The sequence below is a fragment of the Hypanus sabinus genome, chromosome 8 (genome assembly GCF_030144855.1).
Source record: "Hypanus sabinus isolate sHypSab1 chromosome 8, sHypSab1.hap1, whole genome shotgun sequence".
Classification (NCBI taxonomy): Eukaryota; Metazoa; Chordata; class Chondrichthyes; order Myliobatiformes; family Dasyatidae; genus Hypanus; species Hypanus sabinus.
The window spans coordinates 143,883,572-143,903,003 of record NC_082713.1 but is presented as its reverse complement, the minus strand read 5'-3'; the positions used below and the strand labels follow the sequence as shown (position 1 = coordinate 143,903,003).

General features: G+C 43.4%; 1 protein-coding gene across 2 annotated transcripts in view; it reads right to left on the bottom strand.

Annotated features, from left to right (window-relative positions):
- zgc:136858 (uncharacterized protein LOC678543 homolog) overlaps positions 1–19,432 on the bottom strand; it is a 53,056-nt gene that overhangs the window by 33,273 nt on the left and 351 nt on the right. Inside the window, exons 1-9 of one of the 2 annotated variants that reach the window (XM_059978089.1) lie at positions 19,323–19,424; positions 16,173–16,270; positions 14,426–14,540; positions 12,736–12,910; positions 9,277–9,388; positions 9,030–9,136; positions 7,007–7,133; positions 5,791–5,911; positions 665–750 (exon numbers count right to left, since the gene is read on the bottom strand). In XM_059978089.1, coding sequence (XP_059834072.1) covers positions 665–750; positions 5,791–5,911; positions 7,007–7,133; positions 9,030–9,136; positions 9,277–9,388; positions 12,736–12,910; positions 14,426–14,540; positions 16,173–16,251 — 922 coding nt within the window. In that variant the 5' untranslated portion in view covers positions 16,252–16,270; positions 19,323–19,424. Of the gene's footprint in view, positions 1–664; positions 751–5,790; positions 5,912–7,006; positions 7,134–9,029; positions 9,137–9,276; positions 9,389–12,735; positions 12,911–14,425; positions 14,541–16,172; positions 16,271–19,322; positions 19,425–19,432 lie in introns of those variants that run through there. The other variant, XM_059978088.1, reaches the window with a different exon arrangement.

The following is a 19,432-nucleotide window of genomic DNA, read 5'->3' as shown; positions in this document are numbered from 1 at the left end:
CAGTACACTTCATCAATTACCTCGCCTTCCAGATGTTAATAGAATTCCAGAATGGGGAACTAGTGCACATTATCCCTTCCTTCACTGTATCCTGTAGCGAAAGGAAGACTGTTCCCTTCTGCTCAAAGAAAGAGTGATGGAATCCAATGTCTGAATTACATAACCATCTGAGGGATTCATCTGCAAAACAAATTCAGAACGGTGAGAAAACTTCTTCCAGGAAAAGGGTTGCCCATGTTTGGAGTTTGCAATATGGAACTAGAAGGACACAGCTGAACCTACTAAATGAACCTAGGAGAATAGTTTGAATAGTGAGGTAAAGAAGGTGTTATTTGAAATGTGTTGCTATACCCCATTTCGGTACATATTCCCCACCCCACGCCCAGCTCCAGTAACGCAATCCAGACAGGAATTCACTCAGGTCTCACAGTATGGCAATGATGCAGCAGCTGTTCGCACAGCAGGTAGCTGCTCTAAGTGTTGGTACCAACTCATCTTCTAGCACCGACACGTTGGAGGGGAAGACTATATGACAGTTTAATCTTATAAACCATCAACTGGTCTTGCTAGCCCTGCTTAGTTCCTCTGTTCTCACATTCTTGTCCATTTGAAATTCAATTTAAAGCAAGCTACAGGTACAACATGGTCCATACATGAAGGATACTGGTAGTCAAGGAAACTCCTTGTGTGAGCTCACAGATTCGTGCTAGAATAAAGGGAGTGACATCCTTGCCCTGGATACCTTTAACCCTGATGGAGGAAAAATAAGGAAAGTCACATCATATTTAGTTCATTCCTCCAAATCAGACATCCAAACACATGGTTTCATGGCCATACCAATGGGCACACATGGAGGTTTAACCTCCTGATCCCGTTTATTAGCATATCTCCTGTCGCTAACTCCCAACAAATGAGGCAGCAGACTTTTCAAGTTTGACCACAGGTAACCAAGACCGTGAGGCACAGGAGCAGAATGAGGCCATTCACCCCGCGGAGTCCGCTCCACCATTCCATCATGGCTCATACCCCTGCCTTTTTCCCGTAACCTTTCACGCCATGACTAATCAAGAAGCTATCAGTCCAGGTGACTTATCTACCTTCAGATCTTTTAGTTACCCCAGCACCTTCTCCCTAATAATAGCAGCTGCACTCACTTCAGTCCCCTGACGCTCAAATTTCCAGCATCCTGCTAGTATCTTCCACAGAGAGGACTGATGCAAAATACTTATTCAGTTCATCCACCATTTTTCTTGTCCCCCATTACTACCTCACCAGCATCATTTTCCAGTGGTCTGATATCCACTCTCACCCCTCTTTTACTCTTCATATATCTGAGAAAACATTTAGTATCCTCTTTGACATTGTTGGCTAGCTTACCTTCATATTTCATCTTCCCCCTCCTCCCATTATGGTTTTTCAGTTGCCTTCTGTTGGTTTTTAAAAGCTTCCCGATCCTCTACTATACGTCTGCCCTTTTGCTTTTACGTTGGCTTTCACTTCCCTCGTCAGCCACAGCTACATCATCCTGCAATTAGAATATTTCTTCTTTGGGATGTATCTATCCTGCCCCTTCCAAATCACTCCCAGAAACTCCAGCCATGCTGCTCTTCTGCCGTCATCCCTGCTAGTGTCCCCTTCCAATCAGCTTTGGCCAGCTCCTTTGTCATGCCTCTGTAATTCCCTTTACTCTATTGAAATACTGATACATCTGACTTTAGCTTCTCCCTCTCAAATTGCAGGATGAATTCAATCATATCATGATCACGACCATATTATTTTAAGCTCCTTAATCAAATCTGGTTCATTCCACAATATCCAATCCAGTGTAGCTCATCCCCTAGTGGGCTCAACAATAAGCTGCTCATAAAACCATCTTGCAGGCATTCTACAAATGATCTCTCTTGGCATCCAGCACCAATATACCTGTGTAATGAAATCCCCCACGACATTTGTAACATTGCCCCTTTGTCAAGCCTTTTCTACCTCCTGTTGTAATTTGTAGTCCACATCCTGGCCACTGTTCAGGGGCCCATCAGGCTCTTTTTACCTTTTTTACCTTTTTTACCTTTTTAACTCTATCCACAAGAATTCTACATCTTCTAATCCTATGTCACCTCTATCTACGGATTTGACTTCATTTTTTACCAACAGAGCTATGCCACACACTCTGCCGACCTGCTTGTCCGTTTGATATAATATGTCTCCTTGGATGTTAAGCTCCCAACTATAAGCTTCTTTCAGCTATGACTCAGTGATTCCCAAAACGTCATATTTGCTAGCCTCTAACTGCACCATGCCATCTACCTTATTCTGTATACTGCATGTATTCAAATGTAAATCCTTCGGTCACCCTTTTCGATTTTGTCCCCCTTTTACATTGCAACTCATCCCACAGGTTACAATTTTACCCTATCACCTTCCTGTTCTTCCTCATAGTCTCACTACACTGTCTCTGCTCTAAACTAACAACCACATCACTCCAGTTCCCACCCCCTGCCAAATTAGGTTAAACCCTCCCCAAGAGGATAATGGTCCCCCTCAGGTTTAGGTGTAACCCGACCCTTTTGTACAGGTCAAACTTCCCCAGAAGAGATCCCAACGATCCAGAAATCTGAAACCCTGCCCCTGCACCAGTTTCTCAGCCACACATTCATCTGCCAAATCATCCTACTCTTACCCTCACTGCCCCGTGGCACAGGCAACAATCCAGAGGTTGCTATAATAGAGGTGCTGTTTTTCAGCTTTCTACCGAGCACCCTAAATTCTCCCTCCGTGACCACTTTGCCTTCCTACCTATGTCACCGGTACTAATAAGTACCAAGTCTCGGGCTTCACTCACCTCACTTCCCCATTTAGAATATCATAGACCGGATCCAAGATTTCTCAGACCTTGGCACCTGGGAGGCAACATACTATCCGGACGTCTCTGTTGTGTCACAGAATCTTGTGTCTACTCCTCTAATTACGGAATCCCCTATCAATACTGCAGTCCTCTTCTCCCTCACTTCCCTTCTGAGCCACCGGGCCAGAGACCACTCCCCCACCCAAGAAGGTTGTTCGTCTCAACAGGACCCGAAACTGTATGCTTATTACTGAGGGAATGGCCACAGGATACTCTGTACTCACTGCCCATTTCCCTTCCCTCTCCTGACAGTCACCCACTTACCAGCTTTCTGCAACTTAGGGATAGCTACCTGTAGCTCCTACCTACATCTCGTCAGTTTCCTGCATGAGCAGAAGGTCAGCGAGCTGCAGCTCCAGTTCCTTAACATGATCTCTGAGGAGTTACAGCTCGGTGCACCAGGTGCAGATGTGGTTATCTGGGAGTCTGGGGGGCTCCCAGAATTCCCACATCACATATAAAGAACTCAATAAACAAGAATAGCCATTCTCACTGCTATAACTATGCACTAACAGACAAAGACTGAAGAATGAAGAAGAAGAAATGTACCAGATACATACCTCACCCCAGTTTGTCCTTGCCAAAGCCTGATGAGTCAAAGCCTCCGCACTCTAACACTGGTCCAACAATGGTCACTCTGCTTGTCTCTACCTTAATTTTATTTGTTCTTGCTAATGAATTGCGACTGCATCACCAAAATAACCCGAAATTCTACGGGAGCAGCACACCCAAAATGCTGGAGGAACTCAGAAAGAGAGGTAGCATCTATGGAAAAGAGTAAACAGTCGGCGTTTCAGGTCGAGACCCTTCATCAGTTCTGATCAGGCCTGTTGAGTTCCTCCAGAATTTCGTGAGTGTTGCTTTGGATTTCCAGCATCTGCAGAACTGCTCGTGTTTGAAATTCCATGGAAGCTCTTTTTTTAAGTCTCTCACTCCCAGTCCTGTGTGAGGCCTCCTGCACTGTTTCGACCTCGTCTGCACCACCAATAAATGCCAGTGAATTAAAAACTTGGACACCTGTGTTTTCACCCAAATTTCCCAATCTGGGGAACTGTTTACGTTGCAGTGATTTGTGTGGGTTTCATTTCAGGGATGGGTTCTGAGCTGTCACTGTATGACTTGCTTTACATCTGGTGGTTGAAGGATCTTCAGCCTGCAGCTTCAGGCCTCACTTGTAGCTGATCCCATTCATATTACTTCTTGTCGAAAATGATACTGAGATGAAGCATGATGTTTGTAAAGAACAGGCAGTCTTATGACAAGCAAACAAACCATTGATTTTGCAGAAAAACTGCCAACAATTCCTGATGAAGGGTTTCGGCCCGAAACGTCGTTATTACCTCCTCCCATAGATGCTGTCTGGCCTGCTGAGTTCTGCCAGCATATCGTGTTTTTTTTAACAATTAAACCTGCAAGATCAGCACATTGACTCTCAGCAGCTGACTTGTTAATTATCAACAGACATAGCTGGGCAACAGGAGAGAGTTAAGAGATAAATGTCCTGTGACTTTGGCAGAAGAGCTGTCTAACCAGACTTACAGAGTTATGGGGTTTTTCGAAGAGGTTACAAGGAAAGCTGCTGAAGGAAAGACAGTGGATGTTGTCTACATAGACTTTATTAAGGCACTTGACAAGGTCCCACGTGGAAAGCTGGTCAAGAAGGTTCAGGTGCTCGGGATTCAGGATGAGGTAGCAAATTGGATTAGACATTGGCTTTGTGGAAGAAGCCAGGGGGCTATTAAAGGGTTGTCTCTCTGACTGGAGGCCTGTGACTAATGGTGTGCACAGTGATTGGTGCTGGGTCCTTTGCTGTTTGTCATCTATATCAATGATCTAGATGATAACGTGGTTAACGGCATCAGCAGCTTTGTGGATGACACCAAGATTGAGGGTGTAGTGGACAGTGAGGGAAACTATCACGGCTCGCAGAGGGATCTGCTTCAGCTGGGAAAATGAGCTGAAAAATGGCAGGTGGAATTTAATGCAGACAAGTACGAGGTTTTGCACTTTAGGTAGGACCAGCCAGGGTAGGGCTTACGCAGTGAATGGTGGGGCACTGAGGAGTGCTGTAGAACAAAGGGATCTGGGAATACAGGTAGATCATTTGTTGAAAGTGGTATCACAGGTAGAAATGGTCGTAAAGAAAGCTTTTGGCCCATTCACCGTCATAAATCAATGTACCGAGTACAGAAGTTGGGATGTTATGTTGAAGTTGTATAAGACCTTGGTGAGGTCTAATTTGAAGTTTAGTGTGCAGTTTTGGTCACAGGAAAGATGTAAACAAGGTTGAAAGAGTACAGAAAAAACTTACAAGGATGTTGGCAGGTCTGGAGGACTCGAGTTATAAGGAAAGATTGAATAGGTTAGGCCTGTATTCTTAAGAACGTAGAAAATTGAGGGGAGATCTGATAGGGAGATACAAAATTATGAAGGGTATACAGTAGATGGGGTAAGTGCAAGCAGGCTTTTTCCACTGAGGTGGTTGGGACTGCAACCAGAGGTCATGGGTTAAGGGTGAAAGGTGAGATGTTTAAGGGGAACATGAAGGGAATCTTCTTCATTCAGAGGGTTCTGAGAGAGTGGAATGAGCTGCCAGGACAAGTGGTGCATACAAGCTCGATTTCAATATTTCAGGGAAGTTTGGATAGGTACATGGATAGTAGGGATATGGCGAATTATGGCCCTAGTGCAGTTTAAATGGAGTTGGCATGGATGAGATGGGCTGGAAGGCCTGTTTTGTGGTGTAATTCTCTATGGCTCTAAATCCTGAACAAATGACTCAAACAAATTACCCGGTAGTTTTCATTCTTTTTGCTGATTAGTGAGAATATTTATCATGGAAATTCAACACAAAATATCATTTCTATGAGTATTCTTGTCTTGTTCACCTTGCCTCTTTCACAGCTTGGCTGATCGCATTATCAATAACCAGGCCTGATGCAGCCTCTTCCTCCGGAATAGGGACTCCGATCAGCACTCCACTATCCTGGCCAAAATGATGGACAGTGGCTGTTAAAATAAAAGTAAATGCTTTCACTTTATTAACCAGCAACTCACATCCCCCACTATTGACTGTATTTGTCCATTTTGCAGTAAGACCCAGTCACCCGCATATGAATAACACTAGGAACATTTTAATGTTATTTATATACACCACCAAGTCAAGCATTCAGTGCAAATTACATCTACTTTTTTAATTCAAATAGAAGTAGGGAAAGATTAGGTATGACATGATAGACACTCTTCAAAGTTCCTCACTTAAGTCCATGGTTTTCAAACTATGCTCCTTAATCTCCAATTTTGAAGAGGGCTGCAAAAACTGAATTGCTCTTCCTGAACCTCTGAGTAAAGAGAGGGGGCTGGCTTTCAAACTGAAACTGACTGTGTCACATTCCAAGCAATTTGCCACCTTGAGTTTACAACAGAACCTAACGCTGGTGGCCTTGCATCAACGACTGTGTGAACAGTGAAATTCCCCCCCCCCCTCTCTCTCTCTCTCTCTCTCTCTCTCTTCCCCCCTCTCTCTCTCTTCCCCTCTCTCTCTCTCTTCCCCTCTCTCTCTCTCTTCCCCCCTCTCTCTCTCTTCCCCTCTCTCTCTCTCTTCCCCTCTCTCTCTCTCTTCCCCTCTCTCTCTCTCTCCCCCTCTCTCTCTCTCTCCCCCTCTCTCTCTCTCTCTCTCTCTCTTCCCCCCTCTCTCTCTCTTCCCCTCTCTATCTCTCTCTCTCTCTCTCTCTCTCTCTCTCTCTCTCCCCCTCTCTCTCTCTCTCTCTCTCTCTTCCCTTCTCTCTCTCAAACCACTCTGAGTGAAGAGAAGGGAACGCGGAGGACAGGAGTTGTCGACTGGACTTTTGAGAATTTATGATGCTGTGTCTGCTTCATCCTCAGGTGAACTAAATCAGATATTAGGTTGGAGAAGGTCTTACTGGGAAGATTTTAACAACTGTGATCTACATCGATAAATTCATGTACCGGTTATCACTGCCTTGACAACACAGTCACTTTGTGACTCCCCTTCTGATTGTAATTTCTACCTGGACAACAGCATCCAACGTGCGATCAGTTTATGGTGTTTTCGCAAATCAGGACTCGGGGGCAGAACCTTACCAATAAGTCTTGCAGCTTCCTCTTCATCAGTGACATTGTAAGGAGATTGAAAGCCACTTCTTGGAGTAAAGAATGCTGGGAAGTCACGTGTCTTGCCAAACGTAGCCACGCATACCCCCTGCGTCTCCTAAATTAACCAATATATAATGTTAATTTATCCAAAATGGGAGTTCCAACTTTACTATCATCCTCCATCACTCACTGATACATCCTCCCTGCAGAGACAACTCCCACTGCTGTTCTCGAACTGGCATGAGGAGATTACAAGGTGAGCAGCGGAAAGATTTGAGAACCCGCTTGCAGCTTCTTTGAAGAAATTCCCAGTGATCACTGAGACCATTTGAAGCAGAGAAGGGGCGCTCGGCACGGTGGTGAGAACATCAGGAACAAGCACAGGGAGCCCCGCTCAAGTCCCGGAAGGAGCCCTACACCACTTCAGACTACCCAACCACTTCCCCTTCTCAGAAAGCACAAAAGCAGAATGAAAGAAATCCACCATAACATCCCGAGAAAGGGCCGAAGGAGACAAGGAGGCAGTATGGGAAAGGAAGGGAAGAATTAGAATCAGAGAAGAATTGAAAAGGGAAAGAACGTGTGTGTATGTCTGCAAGGAAGCAGACTGAGGAATATCAGAGTGGGAAATATGAAGCAAACGACCACTTGTACAATAAAAACAAAATAACTGAGAAATTAGCCTCTATTTATTATGTACCGCGGTTAGTGTGTTTGTCCCAAAAGGCTCAATGGGGCAAAAAAGTTCTGAAGGCAATGGCATTTTAGTTATTAATTCACCAGAGCAACATAACTTACACATCACTTTCTCGCACATTGTCCAGAAACAGGCTCAAACGGAACTGTTTCATTCCAGCAATCTAACAGAGCCTCCTGCACCTATGCTGGCACTAGATATTTCATTCCTAACCTTAGTTGCGCGGCAAGTTCCTTTGAGAAGATTATTAAATATACTTGCAGTTTTGCAGCTGCTGCTTCAGTCATTCTCATGATAAAAGCAAACTTCTCCTTTCCCAAGGAAAGAAAGCAAGATTCATCCGTCAGAATAGGCTGATGCCTACCTAAATGTGTACAATGTCTTTAGGAATAACTGTATCAGAATGGGAAGTATTCCAGGGTTTGAAGTGTTACGAATGTGGAGCAACCCTGATGGGCCAAAGGGTGCAAAATCGCTTCCCCCCCCTTTTGAGAATCGCAGGATCGCTATTATTTCAGGTCTGATACCCAGGAAATGAGAGCGATAAACAGCTCATGTCAGTAATGAGAGAGAGACAACGCAGGGATACACAAAGGTGGAATGTCTCCTAACAAAAGCGGAATGGAACCACTGATTACTGCTATTGTCTCTTGGAGAAGGAATTGTGTATTGAGTACTGTACTATTCATTGAAACCCCTCAGGGGGCAGCCAGAGTGGTCTGGTTGAGGGATTGCATCATCCCAACCTGATTGACACCTGAGACCCCGTGAGTGGGGATAAAAGACGGGGCTGGGGAACACCCCTCAGACACACCAGGAGAAATGTACGAGACTGGTGGGGGGCTTGTGTGTGTGTCCACCCTTGCCTGGGTGACGAGTCCTCCATGGAACGGTCTAGCTAAAGGATGGAGGGGTCATACGTGAATGGCCACAACAATGTACCGACGGATCAAGATCGTAAAAGGAAAGTCAGTAAGTCAATAGCTGTTACTGTCTCTCTCTCTCTCTCTCTCTCCCCCCAACAATTGCAACACCGCGAACAACAACTACTGCAGCCTGCATGAACTGAACTGAACTTTATATTTCCATTGGACAACACATTATCCCCTAGACAACGATAGAGCTTATTTCTCATTGATTATTATTATACCCGCACTTTTAGGTTTAGTATTGATGACATATATTATCTGTATATTTGCATTGATATTATTTTTGTGTATTTTTACTGTTAAAAATAGTATCATCAGACTTCATCGGCTACTCCTGTCTTTGCTGGTAAGATACCCAGTTACAGGGTTTGTAACAGAAGTGTACCAAGTATTCCAGTGTTCGCCCAATATCCAGGATGGACTTGACTCCTGCTGAAACCACAGCCACCGGGGTGTGACCCAGTTCTGTCAGATCTGAGCTGATATCCAGTGCTGTAAGAACAATAACAACACGTAGGAGATTTGCAGCCAGTCTAACAGTATGGTGGGATACTTTCAAGGAACAAGTGCAAACTAAACAAATGACAAAGACTGGTCTTGGATATCTGTGACAGATTTTACAAATCTCTTACTGTTTTGTCCATCCCGATGGACGCCTCCGATGCCCCCAGTCACAAGCAGAGGAATGCCAGCTTTGTGTGCTGCTATTATGGAGACTGAAACAGTGGTACCACCAGATAAGCCCTGAAAGAAAATATCCAGCAAAGCAAATCAGTGAACATCCTCTTTGCTAAATGTTTACAAAGTCCAAAACATCATGAGATACAAACACCAAAATATCCTGTAAAAGTGCTTGCTACAAGACTCCTGCTATTTGTATAGCTTCTTAACTTTTAATTATCTATCCTCAGCTTATTAGAATAAAAACTGGCTTCCTTGATGCTTTTTTTTTAACCAGGCCCTGAAACAGATTATTTGAGAGGGAAGACAGCTTTAATTGGATCGACAAATTTGAACGTGGGATAAGTTCGACTTTCAGACCAAAAACTGGCAGCAAGGTTCCAGAATGTGACAGAACAATGATGGTAAGAATAGTAGAATTAAGCAGTTGAATGTGTGGCTAACTAACTGGTGCAGGGGGCAGGGCTTCAAATTCTTAGATCACTGGGATCTATTTTGGGGGAGGCATGACTTATACAGAAACGATGGGTTACACCTGAACTCAAAGGGCACTAATATCCTGGCAGGATTGTTCAATATAGCTGTTAGGGAGGGTTTAAATTAAGTTGACAAGGGGAAGGAAACCAGGGTGTTAGGGTCGAGGAAGAGGAAAATAGTAACAAGTCAAAGATACTGTGCAGCAAAGATGGCAAGAAGGACAGGCAGGTGAATAGACAGGATAATTTACTGTGTGATAGAAATATAGCAAAATCAGTAACATACTGATCTAAGTATACTATACTTAAATGCCCGCAGCATTAGAAATAAAGTGGATGACCTTGATGTACAGCTACAGGTTAAAAGATATGACACAGTGGCCATCGCTGAGTCATGGCTAAATGATGGATGTGATTGGGAGCCGAATGTTCAAGGATACACAGTGTATAGGAAAGATAGGAAGGTAGGTAAAGGGGGTGGAGTGGCCCTGATGGTAAGCAATGATATCAAATCACTGGAAAGAAGGGACATAGGATCAGAAGAAGTAGAATCCCTATGGGTCGAGTTAAGGGACAAGGTCAACAGACTTAGTTGGGCAACAGGAGAGAGTTAAGAGACTTTGGCAGATGAGCTGTCTAACCAGTCTTACAGAGTTATGGGGTTTTTCGAGGAAGTTACAAGGAAAGTCACAGTGGGCAGATCAGCTAGTGAAGGCTGGAGATTGAAGGGTTAGGGTTAGGGTTAGGGTTAGGGCAACAGGAGAGAGTTAAGAGATAAATGTCCTGTGACTTTGGCAGATGAGCTGTCTAACCAGTCTTACAGAATTATGGGGTTTTTCGAGGAAGTTACAAGGAAAGTCACAGTGGGCAGATCAGCTAGTGAAGGCTGGAGACTGAAGGACTAATGAAAAAAAAAATGCTGGCAAAAGAAAACTCTTAAGTAAAAGAGTAAGTGACTGTGTAATATAGTTTGGAGAGATCTATTAGTATCTTTTGAGGAACAGCCACTGGAAAAAGCAGCCATGATTTGTCCTTGTTTCACGGATAGAACATGTTTGGACAATCAGATATTATATCCGTGTACAGTATATGCAGCTGACTGACTTAAATTTGTCTTTTTTTAACCCAACACATGTTGAATGAACACATCTGTTCTGAAATGTATAATGATGAATCGAAGGTTAGCAAAATGGGGCTGTTAGGATGGACGGGTAATTAGGCCCAGTTTTTTTGGCTTTCACTGTGCTTTTCCCATGAAGCAAAAGACTTGCTCTGTGTTTAAGGTTTAAAACTATTTACAAAAAGAAAGGGTTTGTGGCTGCAGCTCTTCAATTTTTGGGAGTATTTAGAGCTGAAAGGGCTTGTGTGAGTTAGAATAATTACAGTGTCAGTGTAGGCAGGTTAACCAGACGCATCTGCATGAAGTTTCAGAAAGATACATAAACGTCCTAGAGATTGAAATAGCACTAGATAACAGTGAAAGCGAGAGAAACTAATGGCAGGCGAAGGAGGTTTAGAGCAAGCGCGCAGCTGTTGGAAATTTGTGGAATAATGTGCCTGAGCAGCAGCAGAAATAGTCACATGAAACTATGAGACTGTGCTACCACAATGAACTGGTACATGTAAGGGTCCAACAATGTGGCTATCACCAGCGGCCTAGATTGTAACCACACCAAACACATAAAACCGTGGCTACAACCACACATCACCCTGCAGTGATTACTTAATCTCCTGAATAGTTCCTCTGCTTCTTATAGTAGGAGTGCGAAGGGACTCTGCATTTACCCGGAGGAGTGTGGATCCAAGAACACTCCAGAAGGTTGACATCCTTGAGAATACAGGCCTCTCCACTGGGGTGGAGAGGAGGGAAACACGAGTCTGTAAACATGAGTTCTTACAAATGGGAGGACAGGCTGAAAAGCCCACTAAAAAGCCATGTTTGTGCTTTGATTCATAAACAGATGGAGTACAAAAACAACAAAGCGGGCTAAATTCATTTAAAATGTTGGTTGCAGTTTAGCTGAAGTATTGCAGCAAATAGTGAACTTTAGCAAAGATATCAAGGTTTAGGGGAGAGGTTTATAGGAAAGTTACTGAAGAGATTTGCTATGAACCCATGAATGAAAGAATGCTGTATAGTGGCAAAAGTAGAGAAGTTGGCATTGTTCCCTGGTCATTCTCCTTACAGCAGTGAAAATCAAGAGATTTAGTAGAGTTCTCTGAAATGTCAAAGGGTAAATGAGGGAGCCTGCTTCCAAGAGTCAGTGAACAGAAGACACAAAATGAAGGCATGTGAGAAATGCCTTGGCCCTTCATTACAAACTTCACCTTCTTCCCTCACCCCAATTCTCCTACCCCACCCCCAAATTTATTTAATTAGCAGAACTTAACTTGCATTCACTCTCTGGATTCCTATTCTAAGGACATTACCATTATACAAACAACTCAGATAAATGCAAGATTCTCCGGTCATAAAACATTTCAAGAATTAATCAAACCATTGAAGAAGCTATATTCAAAAGTGCCACGTTTGTGGAAAATACACCATGTTGCCTTTTGAAAACTATTACTTGGGCCGTCATGCATCCTAAATCATTTTGGTGGCAGCATTTTATTTCACATATGTATTGAAAGAGAACTCAAAAGCTATCAACAAAAAAATTAACATCATTTTGTAATTCTTTGTGTCAAACTCTAAATGTTAACTGGGCACGAAGAAACTTGGAATTCAGTTGGCCTTTAGGGTCATGCTGATCCTGGCAACACGTCTTTCCAATTCCCCGCTCCTCCCTTGTTGCTCTCACTATCTTTCTTCCCCTTGCTGAGCTGGGGCCCAATAATCTAATAACCCCTTTTAAAAAAAAAAATCTTCTCTCACCAGTCTTTACACGTGGTGGTAATTACCACAACGAAATTACACATCATTTAACTCACCTTGCTAAGAACATATGGGAGATCTCTGCGCGATACTTTTAGTGTTTCCTTGCTTTTAGCCAGCTGCTCCAGGTGGCTCTCTGACAGTCCCACATGCACCTTCCCCTCGATGATGCCAATTGTGGCAGGGACTGCATTATGTTCTTTTACTATCTGTTCAACCTCCCTAGCGCATCTGAAACAAATCGGAGAAACCTTGGATCAACCCATGGCTGGTGTTTATTTCAAGGAAGCAGCACCAGGACACGGAAGGGTTTCCATTCCTCTCTATCAGCTCTGCAGACACAAGTCAGGCTCAGGATGGGACAGCTGGCTTTAGATATGATTCGTGCCCTTCACTCTGTCACACAGCACCTTCCCACATGGCACAAAGTAGGCCCAGATTACAAAGATATGGTTTCCAATACAGCCTCCCAGCTTTTCTGCTGGATCCAAAGCACATTTTGATTAGAACTAAATGAAGTTTCTTTCCTTGTTTGAAAGGTACATAACAGCTTCTCAGCTTCTTTATTTAACCAAATGATTTAATTTGCATAATTATATACTTATTTCTGGAGTAACTCAGTGAGTTGAGCACCATCTGTGTGAGAAAGGAATTGTCAATATGTGAGTCAAAACCCTGTATGAAGACTGAGACAGCAGAGGGGTGACACCCAGTGTCGTATACAGAGGTGACACAGTGGCCACAGGTAACTGGTGGCCTGAGGATGGCTGAAGGGTAACAGGCAGATGGATGATAGGTGGAGGCAGACAAAACAAAAGGTAGATGGAGCCATGTGCCAGCAGGAGATTACTTTTGGAATTAATTGTAATGATGGTTATACCTATTCCAATGGCTAATGTTTCATAATCTTTGTACTGAATATAATGAAACATTAATTTTTGTACAATGTGATTGGTGATATATTTTACTTTGAGTTATCACTTCTTCTTCTCAGATGTGGATGATGAGACTGTGATGTTGTGAGCGTGTTGGTGACAACGTTAGAACTTCTGCGAGGATATTATCTGTTACATTTGGCCCCACTGGATTATGATAATTGGTTGACATCTAGTACGATTTTATCAGATAGGATATCCCAAAATTTCTACTGGGGAATTTGCAGTTACATTCTGTAAATCATTGGTGGTGGCATCCATCGGTCTCGAGAGACCATGGATCTACGCCTGGAGTTTCCAGGGCACAGGCCTGGGCAGGGTTGTATGGGAGACCGGCAGTTGCCCAAGCTGCAGGCCTTCCCCTCTCCACGCCACCGATGTTGTCCAAGGGAAGGGCACTGGGACCCATGCAGCTTGGCACCGGTGATATCGCAGAGCAATGTGTGGTTAAGTGCCTTGCTCAAGGACACAAACACGCTGTCTCAGCTGAGGCTCGAACCAGTGACCTTCAGGTTACTAGTCTGATGCCTTGCCCACTAGGCCACATGCCAACACATTATTTCTCACAGAAATCATTATTTCTCATGCAAACCACCTTTTGATCTTAACCCAGCTCAGTACCTCTTCCAATCAATACATCTTATAAACATTACATGTTCATATTTCACAATGAGCTAATTTGATTCTTGCATGAGTTGACTTTCCCAGATAGAGGATTCTCGGTGCAAAAGAGTTTGTGTTATATTACAATCCGAGCACTAGTGTCCATCCCAGATGCCTCAAATCCAATCACTCCTCCTAGTCCACTTACTTCAGGTTCTGAGGATATGGCATGCCGTGTGTGATGACCGTGCTTTCCAAAGCCACTACAGCCTTCTGACTGGCAATTGCTTTTGATACTTCTGGGTGGACCTTAAGAAGTCCATCTGCAAAAACGAACCTCAAGCATTATTTTCATAATTCACAATATTTTATTCAGTTTCATTTCCAAGTTTATGCAATAATAGCAAGATAGACAGTTCCCAAGCCTACAATAATCAGTTCAAGCTCCTGGGAGATGGACCAAAGTGATCCAGGATGCTCAAATGTTAAACTGAAGGTTACTTAAGTGTTAATGGTTGAGAAGGTTCTTCAATATCCATTTTAGGGTTTCAATGAAGCTAGCCAGATGATGGCCTTTTGGCTCACCAGTCCTTTTGCACAAGTAGTCGGGTCCCATTCTCACACACTATCCTCTTATCTCTGACAAGTACTTTCTTTTAACTGTCAAACTAATTGTCTTTAAAAGATCTCTCCCATCATTCATATAGGAACAAGATCCAGATCATAACCAATCTCCCTCCAAGAAAAGCTTTGTTATACAACTCCCTGTGTCTTTTGCTGTCATTTTGAGTCTAGTCCTTGGATAATCCACTAATGGGAAAGCTCCCGCTTACCCTCTGTATGCTCACCCATCACAGCTTTGCACAACTCCAACGGGTGCTTAAAACCACTATTTTTTCTTAGGGATTAACTCATAATTGGAGACTCCACATTTTAATCAGACTGAGACCACACCTGCCCTTTTTGAGGATGGAATACTGAAACACAAAAGAGATTCCATGTGTTTTACTCAACACTCCACCGGGAATGTCATGAACTCACTTGTGGTTTGTGAGTTTGAGTACAAACCTCCACAACAGAAAATTGAACTCCTTAAAATGCTTTGGTGCATTCAAAAAAATGTCTGAATAAATTACATAGACTAAGAGGTATAATAGGGATCAACGTCTTGTTCACACGATTCAGTGAGGTCATCACCAGGTTATCTATTCGGCAGGGGCGTTACTGAAAGAAAACAGATTCCCCTTATCTCCAGAAACTATTCTGCAGTTTTTCCCTGTACATTATAGGGAATTTATAACAGGCAGACATGAGAGTGAAAGCACACTCAAACCACAGCAGATTCCAAAATTCCACAGGGAACGGAACTGAATGATACAGTAGCTGCAGGCTGCAGAATGCAAGCAGCATATTGCCCCTGAAAGGGTAATCCTGCTCAGAACTGAGGCAATGTTCACTGCAACAGAGCTGGAGAGATTTCACTCTGCTCCTAACTCTTCACATCATACAGTTTCCTTCAGAAAACTGTTTCACCTTGAACATATAAAACATGTTTAATTACAATTAGAATTGAGAGAAAAACAACTGTAAATTACTGATGGCAAAAGAAAATTAAAAAGATTGACCGGAACACTAAAAGAAATTAGGTCTAAGGGACATAGTCTAGAAGTAGAGCAGGAAACAGAGACTCGGGGTGGGGGGGGGGGAATGGTTTAGAACTTTGTTACATAAAGCACAGTTGATGCTGGGTCACTTGCTAACATTAAATCTAAAGTTAATAAACTTTGTTGCCCAAAATATTGAGTGAAGGGGAAAAGTCAGGTGCATGGAGTTCTGTTACCTCCTTCAGTGAACGACAGGCAGGTTTAAGTGGCTAAGTAGACTTAATTCCTGCTTCCATTTCTTAGATACAGTAAAAGTGCATAAAAATTATGTGGGAAAAAAACCCAACTAACCATGGAGAAGTCTTCGGGCAACGGCACAGCCCCACTGTGTGTAAGCTGCACGTGGAAAAAGAGTTATGAATTTCCACATTCTCCAGTGAGGACGAGCACTGAAGAGAGAAACAAAACCAGAGCAGTGGTAAGGATCTCATTAACTCCTTGCGTCTTTACGCAATCCAAAGGACATTGATAGCCTCAGGAGAGGAAGCAGTAGCTGTGATACCTCTCTTGCACACAGCTCAGAATTTATTCACTCTATAATTCTGGATTCCCCTTCAGCTTTTATGCTGTTAAAATACTTATGGCAAGAACCAATTTTTGTAACTCCTGGGAATAAACACTAAACCTGATGATTAAATATTTTTGATGCTTGGTCAGTTATTAATTTTAATTTTCAATGTAATGAGAGATTTAAGCAAAACACTTGAAAAGTGTTTGGCCTGACATCTTGGCTAATAAATTAAAATAGCTTGTGTCAGAATGATTAAACTATGCCAAATTATCGTGTGATTTTGAGTACCTTCATAAAAATATTCACAAGGAGGTTCCTAAATTGATGAATTGGTTTATTATTGTCACATGCACTGCGGTACTGAGTAATTCATTGCAACAGTGTATTGGTGTCGTACATTGTAGGGCAGTAACAGTGTGGAAAAAGGTGTTCAGTACTAAGTGAAGTGCAGGTAAGCAATGAGGTGCAAAGGCCATAACCAGGTAGATTGTGAGGTCAATAGTCCAACATATCATGCTAAGGAACTAGTCTTAGATGCAGTCCTTGAACCTGGTATGACTTTTGGGCTTTTGGATCTACTGCCCCATGGGAGATGGCAGAAGAGAGATTGTTCAGGATGGGTGAGGTCTTTGTCGTCTGCATCACCGGGGCAGTGAGAAGTGTGAACGGAGTCCATTGAGGGAGGCTGAGTTCACAGAGCTGCAGATTCTTATGGTCACAGGCAGAGCAGTTACCAAACCAACCCATGAAGCTTCTGGATACTTTCTATGGTTCATCAACAAAAGCTGGTGATGTCGAAAGGGGCATGACAGAATTCTTTAGAGGTACTGGTGACCTTTCCTGGCAGGGCCACCCAGGTGATTGGACTATGACTGGCTTTAGGTGATGTTCACTCCTAGGAATATGAAGCTCTCAACCCTTGCGATCTCACCACAGTTGATATAAACAGGAGCACGTGCACTGCTCCCCTTCCTGAGTGATCAGCTCTTTCGTTTTGCTTACATTGAGGGAAAGGTTGTTGTCATGAACAGACTCTCTATCTCCCTCCTGCACCATGACTCATCGTTACTTGACATACGACCCACTAGAATGGTGTCATCAGAGAGCCTGTAGAGTAAGATAGACCAGAGTCTAACCACACAGCCCTGAGTGCAGAGTGAGTAGAGTGTAGAGGGGGCTGAGCTGCAGCTTTGGGGGGGGCACCAGTGTTGGGAATAATCATGGTGGAGACGTTGCTGCCAATCCTTACTAACTACAGTCTATGGGTCAGGAAGTCAAGGATCCAGATGCAAAGGGAGGTGCTGAGTTCTGAGATATGTTTGCTTATAATTACAGTATTGAAAGTACAGCTAGAGGCAATAAACAATAGTGTAATGCAGGTGCCTTTACTGTCCAGATGCTCCAGAGATGAGTGTAAGGCCGGGGAGATGGCGTCTGCTGTAGACGTCTTTCAATGCTAGATGAATGATTGTGGGTTGAAGTTGTCTGGGAGGCTGAAGTTAATGCGCTCCATGACCAGACCATAATAATGGATGCCAGAGCCACTGGGCACTTATCAATAAAGTCTTGGGCACTGGATTGATAGTGATCTTCTTAAAGCAGATGGATAGCTCAGATAGAAACAAGGAGAACGTCTGGCCCCATCCGGACCAGATGTTTTTCATGCGTTCAATCCCTGGAAGACCGATCTTACATCTGCAAAAGGTGACCGTAGGTTCGGTTGCATTAGAGACAGTCGGGGAGGGTGGTGATATTCTAATCTTCTGTTCAAAACATGCGTAGGATGTGTTAAGGTCATTAGGAAGGGATGTGGAGTTGTTGGTGATGTTGCCTGGCCGTTTTGTAGCCTGTTATAGCATAAACCTCTGCCACAAATGACGCAGTCAACATTTCGGGCCAAGACCCTTCATCAGGGTCCTGATGAAGCGCCTTGGCCTGAAATGTTGACTCTTTATTCCTCTCCATAGATGCTCCCTGACCTGCTGAGTTCCTTAGAACACACAAAGTAGGGGGTATTTTACTGAATTGGTTACCAGACAGAAAACAAAAGAGTGACAATAAACGGACCTTTCTCTGGTCGGCAGACTTGGATAGTGGGGAAACGCAGGGATCATTACTCTGCACTCTACTGTTTATGATCTAATTACAGTCATTTAGTAAATCGGCTGAGAGAACCAAGTGTCATAGTTCTGTGCTTGGTAAAAATATAAAATTATTCAAGTCTACATTTTGGGAGGAGGTTGAATCAGCTCTTCAAAGGGATACGGGCAAGTTGAGCAAGGTTGCAATATCAAGTGGGAAAATGTGAAATTATACACTTGTACGAAGTAGAATATAGTCTGGATGGTGTCAGTGTTAAAAGGGATGCAGGTGTCCTGGTATGAAAGTAATCAGAAACCAATATCTGGTGATTAGGAAGGCAACTGTTGCATTGGTTTTTATTATAGGATTGGAGTACTATAGTTATATCAAGTCCTGCTGAAAGCTCGACAGTGTGCAGTTTCGAACTCCATACCTAAGAATTTACATGTCTTAGAGTGAGTGTGGCCAGATTCACATGATTGGTTTGCCATTTATGGAAAGATCAGGTACACTCCAGTTTAGACCAATGGGCAAGGTACTTAGAAATGTCTTCTTGCTGAGGGTGATGAATCATTAGAAGTTTGCACCTGGATGGCCATGAGTTCATTCAGTACATTTCCATGGTTATCAAGGGGCATGGAGGATAATGGAGGAAAGCAGCAGTATAGAAGGGCCGAATGGCTCTCCCTTGTGTTTGTAAGAGAAGGGAAACTGCAAAAGGTCAGTCACCACCGTAGGGAGGCCAGTGTGGGCTAGAATGGAACATCGTGTTCCTAAAGTAGCGACGACACCAACGGATAAATAGCGGGTATAGAGGACAGGAAATTAAACGTTGAGGTGAAACTCACTATAACCAAATGACAACATCGATTATATCAGTAGGGGAGAACTGTGTCCTGGCCCCAGAAGAAAGCCCTAGGTGCACATTTGGGTGCCGGACTCCCGCTAGATTACCGGA